Raw genomic sequence first — 7,558 nt, forward strand, 5'->3', positions numbered from 1 at the left:
CACACACCGCATCGTACGAGTATTGCGTGGCAGTCTCTTTTCAAATAATGTCACACATATTATTCAACAGAAACCAACCCACCGAGTGCGAGTTTTGACCACGCCCACGCGAAGAACTGGGCACGGCTCAGGCTCAGGCTCAGGCTCAGGCTCAGGCTCAGGCTCAGGCGTGGGCACAGCATCGCGTCAACGATAGGGACTCGAGGAAGAGGCCGGGTGACAAGTCCAGGTCGGTCCAACGACAGCTGACAACGTGCCTTTACGCGGTTGGATGGCTTCTTTCCCCTGCTGCTGCACGTCCGGCGGATTCGGACCAGAACTATGCATGCACAGAGCACACATTGCAGTTTCTGGGCATGTGGATGGCGATGGGTGAAGGATCCGATTGCTGCAGTCTGCATGCAATTCTTGTTACATGCGGAGTTCTGTATACTCCGTAGTGCTAAGTAATGGTGTAATATCCCATCCAACATTCAGCCACGAGTGGACTGTGGGCTGCCAGTGGTGGACTCTGTACTCTAGAGTCTGGCCGAGAATTGCGCAGGAGCGCAGGAGCGCAGGCAAATGCTACCTTATGGTTGGGTACTCCGTACAAAATGCATGCATGGCAAGCTTGAATGGCACCATGTCAGGGCCAGGCACAGACGCCGGCACTGATGGCAGCCGCCACAGGCGAGTGGTTAGGCTCCTTAGGTGGCCCGGGGCACCTACGGAGCACCAGGAACAAGGGGAACACCTGGTCACCACTTGCACCCTTGGGGTATAGGACACGGGTGTACCTGACCCGACCGGCGCGCCGTCGCTGGGTTCCTGGATCCCTGGCACCCTGGCACCCTGGCACCCTGGCAGCTGAGGCTTAGGGGCTCCTCAAGGCTAATAAGGGGCTAAAGGCTTTGGGCCGGCCGTGGCCGTGACCGTGATCCTCTGTCTCTCGTGAATTTCCACCAGCCTGCTCTGTTTGGCCCGCTTGCCATCGCCCCTTGATCCATCACAGAGCACAGAGTTGCACTCCAACGCACAGTCTACAGAGTGCGCAAGATGCAAGGGGGAAGACCGCGTTGACAGGAAAGACTGGGGAAACTGCATGGCCGCGGGCCTCTAGGACCGTGAGCAAGACGGCCAGCTCAATCCACCACCCCTGGCCAGGCGCAGGCTCAGGCACCGCACCGCAGGGAGGACGGGAGCCATCTCAACTCTGTCTCCGCCTCTGCTTCTGCGTCTTTGTTTTCTGCAACGAGAGAAAAATCTCCTTCCGTTCTCTTTCCTATTCCCACACTCTCTCGTCCCAGTCTTTTCTTTCTTTATCTACTCTCTTTGTTCCCTCGCCGGCAGTGAAGACTTTCGCTCTCTCTATCCGTCCATTCACTTGCCAATCCTTTCCTTTGAGCATCCTCCTCTCGTGGACTTGACGTCCCTCTACCGTCCTTACCTCCTCGGACCAGACACAGGCTTGTCATCGCGACAAACTTCTCGTACACTCCTTCAGTGATCGATTCATTTCGAGTTCAGATCTCAGTGCCTCGTCACATCACATCACACATCACATCGTATTCTCATCTGCTGTCGAGCCAGATCTCCAGTCTTTAACGTCTACTCCAAAACTTGAACGAAGCAACCGCCCACCGTCAATTACCATCGAAATGGCTGTCCTCAAGAACATTGTCCTCGCAGCTTCGCTGCTCACTCCTTTGGCATTGGCCGCGCCCATGCTTGATGAGCGTGCTCTGCACACCAAAACTGAAGTGGTCTGGGTGACGATCGAAGAGACCACCACCGTCTGGGTTGATCCCGCTGCCCCTACAACCAGTACCGCAGCAGCCCCCGTTGAGGTTGTTGTCACCACGACTACCACGCCAGCTCCTGTTGATGTCGCCGCCGCCACTACCACTGAAACTCCTGTCGAGGTCATCGTACCTACCACTACCAGCACCGACCCTCCAGCAGCAGTCTTCGCCCAGACCACCGCCGCTCCATCCACCTTTGCCACCGTTGCAGCCGTTGCCTCTGTCTCGTCGGAAGCCGCGGCGGCTCCATCATCTCCATCGGTAGCTGATACCCCGGCCGCTGCTTCCACGTCTGCGGCACCTGCTCCGCAATCGTCTGCTACCAGCGGTGGAAGCAAGGATGTCACCGCCTCGACCAGTGGCACTTGTGAAGGGACGAGTGACGCCTGTGTCGGTGATGTAACTCACTGGGACGGAGGTATGTAAACCCTTTCTTAAATCATTCCGAACGTCTATGCTGACTTTGAGCTCCCTAGGCCTCGGCGCGTGTGGTTGGGATGTCAATACCAGCAGTGATTTGCAGGTTGCCTTGCCTGTCGGTTTCATGGGCAGTCTGTCCAACAGCAACCCGTACTGTGGGCGATCTGTGACCTTGTACAATCCCACCTCTGGCACCACTGTCCAAGCCAAGGTTGGCGACAAGTGCATGGGCTGTGTTGACCGCGCCATCGACTGCACTGATGCCCTCTTCACCGCCATCACGGATGGAACGGGCGATGGCCGTGTGAGTGGAATTCAATGGTGGTTGAGCTAGACTTAACCGACCTCGGAATGTGAAACCACAACCTCTCTCCTTTGGAAATGTTTACTACACCCGGGAGGATTTGATGCGGCTTTTGACAAGTCGCGGCAAGTGATGAAAAGAGAGGAGGAAAAAAAAGGGAAAAAACCGAGCTTCTGCGAAGCATGGACAAAGGGTCCTTTCATGGAAGAAGGCGAATCATCGTAGACCAACCAACCGGGACTGTCTAGCCTTCGGTAGAGCCTGGCGCCTTCGCCGCCTCTTGTCTGGACTCTTGACGAAATTACGATGGATATATATCACGATGAAAGGAAAACAGCAAAACAGCATCGGCATCTGCATCTGCATCAGCATCAGCATCGGCTTTTTGCCTGTCATGGCATTGCATCACATTGCATGTTGAAGTGGCACAAGCATGGCGCAAACCCCAAAAAATGGAAAGTGAAAATTGGAATGGAATACTTGGGAACCGGAACCGGAGACTTGACATTTTACTTCTTCTACCGTTCTTTTCTTCTTTTCTTGACAAGCCATGTATGTTGTGTTCCTAAAGACAGACCAACTGGCTCTCTTTTTCTTCTTTTGTTGTCCTCAAGATGGCATTTTTGCAGGATCACGGGGACTGTGATGGGGAAATATACGCATACAGTACAACATATCACCGACATCCTGTTAGAGCGCCACTTGTAGCGATTAGCTTGTAGCAATTAGCTTGCAGCTTACTCCGTACAGCTTAGGGCTAAGGCTGATTGCAATAGCAGAGCCGTGCACAGGAAACATGAACAGAGACCATACTGAGAAAAGCCATAGCGTAGATGACCCATGCCTAAATGTTTGCAGGGTTGTGATCTTTCTCGGCTCCTCACTCTATATCCTAGAACTATGAATGGTACATAGGTGAGGCGGCCAGTCAGAGCTCAGGCTACACAGTACCTTGCCCCTGGCCACGAGGGGACTGTAGCGAGATTTGGAAGCGCCCGTTTCAGAATCAGAACCAGAATTAGACACAGACACAAATACTCCGTACTCCGTACATATATAGGCAAGCCACCTCTACAGGCGTCCGGAGCGTCCGAAACAGAGAGAGTATAACACGGCTTGGACAAGCTCCTTCATTCGCAGTTCTTTACCTTCTCCTACGAGATCTGAACTGGTACCCAATTTTGACCAGTTTGTCCAGCACACGACTTGGCCAGCACACGATTTGAAAAGTGCCTTTGGCGATACTGTGGCGGTGTGTCCACTGTCCAGTGCCTTCAGCGATACGGTGCCGGTGTGTCCAACCCGACACCTATCTCCACGATGCATTTAGTGCTCTCTCGGATCGAGCCCAAGGACCTGGACGCCGTCGTGCCTATCCTGTTCAAATCATTCCACAAGATCGACTTGGCCAACGTCTTCTTCGGCCGCGAATCTCCAGCGTCGTACGCCTACGCCAAGAGACAGCTCCTGGAGGGAATGCAAAAGGACCCGGCCGACGTGTTTCTCAAGATCGAGGATCTCGATGCCGAAGCGGACGTCAATGTTCTAGACGACAAGGGAAACACGGTGCGCACAGAGCGCAGGAAAAGAATCGTCTGCGTCAGCAATTGGAAGATATACCCTACCTACGTGACACCCCAGGAGCTGCAGCAGCAGCAGCACGAGCACGAGCACGGGCAAGGGGGCCAGAGAGCACCGACCGATAACAAGCCCGATTATGGCGATGGCGATGGTGATGGCCGTGGTCTAGGATCAAAGCTGGAACTCAAGGCCAAGAAAGCTGCCGCAGAACCGGCCTTTTCGTATCTAGAGACAGAACAGGAACGCAGCGACGCGGCAACCCTGATGGAAGACTTCCTCAGTCGCCGACGGCGTGAGTGCCGCGAGGCCCATGTCCTGTGTTTCCTCCTCTTCACCGATCCCGACTACCAAGGCAAAGGCTGCGGGAGGATGATGATGCAGTGGGGAAACGATGTCGCGGATGCGCTGATGCTGCCGTGTTGGATCGAGGCCAGTCCCGAGGGCGAGTTGCTGTATCTTCAAATGGGTTACCTGGGACGCGAGAGGGTCAGGATCCAAACCAAGAGCTTTCTCGGCGAGTATTTGCACATGCGACGACCACTGATGGTCGAGCGGGTGAGATTGGAGGGGCGGACGTTGGTGAGGGAGCCGGCCGGCGGATCCTTGTCAAATTAGAGTACCCCGTACTCTGTAATGAAGGGATTGTATGAGACCTTAGAAGAATGTGTGTAAACATAGGATGACAGAGGATATGGACAACAGGTAGACACGTTTGAATAGCTGCGATGGGATTTATTATGTGTGTTGCAACGATGTCGATTAAACCTCTTACCTTTGTCCTGCCGCGTCGGGAGAAGGCGTGCCGACTAGTGGCCATCTCCTCCATCCACTGGCATCACATTTTTGTTCCATTCGATCGGCATCTGTTTGATCTGCTGATGGGTTCCATTCCTCCGCTCTTTTGACAACCCTATTCGTGATTTGTTTCTCCTCCTCGACGGTTCTGCCTTCTATATATGCAACACCGCCTCCTCCCTTCATGTCAACTCCCTAACCGTCTTCCGCACCTCAATGCGACTTGATCCGAGTGCCTTCCGGCGGGGAGGGGCCATCTGGACGTGCGCCCGGTGCAAGAGTTCACAGGCACCCCTCCACGACTCGCGGCGCGGATATAGCTCCTACAAGAGGCCGGTCAAGGTAGTGCGACCGCGCAGGGCTGTAGCATGGGCTGCGGCTGGTAGTGGCCTAGGAGCCAGTTTGCTGTTCTTCAGCGATGATATTAGACATGGTTGGCTTGCTGCAGAAAGGACAGGCCGGGTGGTCACCGCGCTGGCAGTGTGCATAAACGAGTACGAGGCGCTTCTGAGAACGACCGTTGTGAGAGATGCTAATGGATATCTGCCCCAGCTACCGAGTCGCGCTCAAACAAGATCTCGATGACCCCGAACAAGAAGCCGCCAACCTCAAAGCCTGCCACAAACGCTGCGCCGAACGGACGTTGAAGGTGCTGGAGAAAAATGGCTCGGTGTTCATCAAGCTCGGCCAGCACTTGTCGTCCATGGGATATCTCCTGCCTACGGAGTGGACCGACACATTTATCCCTCTGCAAGACAGGTGTCCGGTGTCGCCCTATGAGTCGATAGAGGATATGTTTCTCCGTGACACCGGCCACCGGATAGAAGACGACTTCGACGACTTCTCCAAGGAGCCGATTGGGGCGGCTTCGTTGGCACAGGTGCACACTGCCAAATTGAAGAACTCGGACCAGAAAGTGGCGGTCAAAGTGCAACATCCGAGTTTGGAGGAGTGGGTGCCGCTGGACCTGGCCCTAACGAGGTTCACGTTCCGTACGTTAAAAAGGGCGTTCCCGGATTACGACATGGAATGGTTGAGTAGGGAGATGGACTTTTCCTTGCCGCAAGAATTGGATTTCAGCCTGGAGGGAGCAAACGCCGTCCGGGCCAAGGAATACTTCGAAAAACACACCAACCTGCCCCTCGTCATCCCCAAGGTGATATCGGCGCGTCGACGGATCCTGGTCATGGACTACGTGACCGGGGCCAGAGTGGACAATTGGACGTATCTCGACAAGCACAACATCTCCAGAGACGAAGTGTCGGCCGCGCTCGCCAGGATCTTCAACGTCATGATCTTTCAGAACGATGCCCCCCTGCACTGTGACCCGCATGGAGGGAACCTGGCCATTCAACACAACCCGAAGAGAAGATACCCGTACAACTTTGATGTCATTCTTTATGACCACGGGCTCTATCGCATGCCAGATAAAAAGCTGAGGCACGACTACGCCAAGTTGTGGCTGGCCGTCATCAACGCGGATGAAGCACAGATGCGGAAATACGCGTACGAAGTCGCAGGCATCACCGACGACCAATTCCCGCTCTTTGCGTCAGCGATCACGGGTCGAGATTATCGAGTCTTGACGAACAAGAAGATCGCCACATCCTTACGCGATGCCGATGAAAAGCAAGCCATCAACGAAGTCTTTGGGGAAGACCTTCTTCAGCAACTCGTCCAACTATTAGGCCACGTTCCTCGCATTATCCTCCTCATCTTGAAAACCAACGATCTGACCCGCAGCCTGGACGAGTCGCTGGGCTCGAAGCAACCGATGCGGCCCATGTTGATTCTCGCCCATTACGCCAGCCTGACTGTGTGGGAAGAGGAGAAGGAGAGAATCCGTCGGCAGGGAGGTCTGCTGATTCCCAGGAATGGCTGGGCTTTGTTTCGAGCCTGGTTGAGCCACATGAAGATTGAGCTGAAGTTGTTCGGCTATGAGCGCTACTTGTCGATACGTAGGCATCTACGACTCGATGGGTAGCTCTGAACGGACGATACGTAGGCATCTCCGGCTCGATGGGTAGCACTAAACGGACGATAAGTCGGGTGACCATCGTGGTTCGTCGTGCTCCTGGAAGAAATCTCGTTTCAGCGAAGGCGCATACTTTGTCGATAACTGGCTCATGGATATATCAGAAGCGTCGGCATCAGCGTATATAGATAGCTTGGCTGTTGTGGGAGATGCTATCCCAGCTGCATCAGTATATAGATAGCTTGGCTGGTCGCGGGGAGATGATATCCTGCTGCATCAGTAACACAGCTTTAACACCTTTAAGTTGGTCTATTCCAGAGCCCGAATCCGGCCTTGATTATCGTAAATATGTGGTAGTTACTAGGTTTGCATGACCATAACATGGTCCGGTAACGGTTAGGTCTGGGAGTTCGTCAGCCTTGTTAGCCTGTCAGCCTCGTCGGTAGTGTCAGCCTTGTTGACTGGTAGGTGACTGGCAGGCGGACTCCCCGATTAGTCAATGCGCTTAGCCACTTCAAGACAAGTTGTAAACTGCTTGTATAGATACAGGAATAGTATACATGTTACATATATGTAGGTTTACAACTTGACCTGGAGCTGGCTGTACCCTGTACCGCTGTAATCAAGTACTTGCTCTCTCTCTCTCTCTCTCTCTCTCTGTGTGTGTGTGTGTATGTGTGTGTGTGTGTGTGTGTGTGT

General features: G+C 54.0%; 3 protein-coding genes across 3 annotated transcripts; all 3 read left to right on the plus strand.

Moving 5' to 3' along the window:
* Nucleotides 1-1,640: 1,640 nt before the first annotated feature.
* Nucleotides 1,641-2,538, plus strand: A1O3_05979 (uncharacterized protein; the record flags this gene model as incomplete). The annotated part of the gene is made up of 2 exons (XM_007736099.1): nt 1,641-2,202; nt 2,261-2,538. The coding sequence occupies 2 exons, from the start codon at nt 1,641-1,643 to the stop codon at nt 2,536-2,538; spliced, it is 840 nt and encodes a 279-aa protein (XP_007734289.1).
* Nucleotides 2,539-3,828: 1,290 nt separating this feature from the next.
* A1O3_05980 (uncharacterized protein) lies at nt 3,829-4,704 on the plus strand (the record flags this gene model as incomplete). Its single annotated transcript, XM_007736100.1, has 1 exon — nt 3,829-4,704. The coding sequence occupies one exon, from the start codon at nt 3,829-3,831 to the stop codon at nt 4,702-4,704; it is 876 nt and encodes a 291-aa protein (XP_007734290.1).
* A 396-nt stretch (nt 4,705-5,100) lies between these two features.
* On the plus strand, nt 5,101-6,868 carry A1O3_05981 (Atypical/ABC1/ABC1-B protein kinase; the record flags this gene model as incomplete). The annotated part of the gene is made up of 2 exons (XM_007736101.1): nt 5,101-5,378; nt 5,437-6,868. The coding sequence occupies 2 exons, from the start codon at nt 5,101-5,103 to the stop codon at nt 6,866-6,868; spliced, it is 1,710 nt and encodes a 569-aa protein (XP_007734291.1).
* Between the last annotated feature and the right edge of the window lie 690 nt (nt 6,869-7,558).

Source organism: Capronia epimyces, assembly GCF_000585565.1.
Source record: "Capronia epimyces CBS 606.96 chromosome Unknown aczIQ-supercont1.4, whole genome shotgun sequence".
In the NCBI taxonomy this organism is placed as follows: domain Eukaryota; kingdom Fungi; phylum Ascomycota; class Eurotiomycetes; order Chaetothyriales; family Herpotrichiellaceae; genus Capronia; species Capronia epimyces.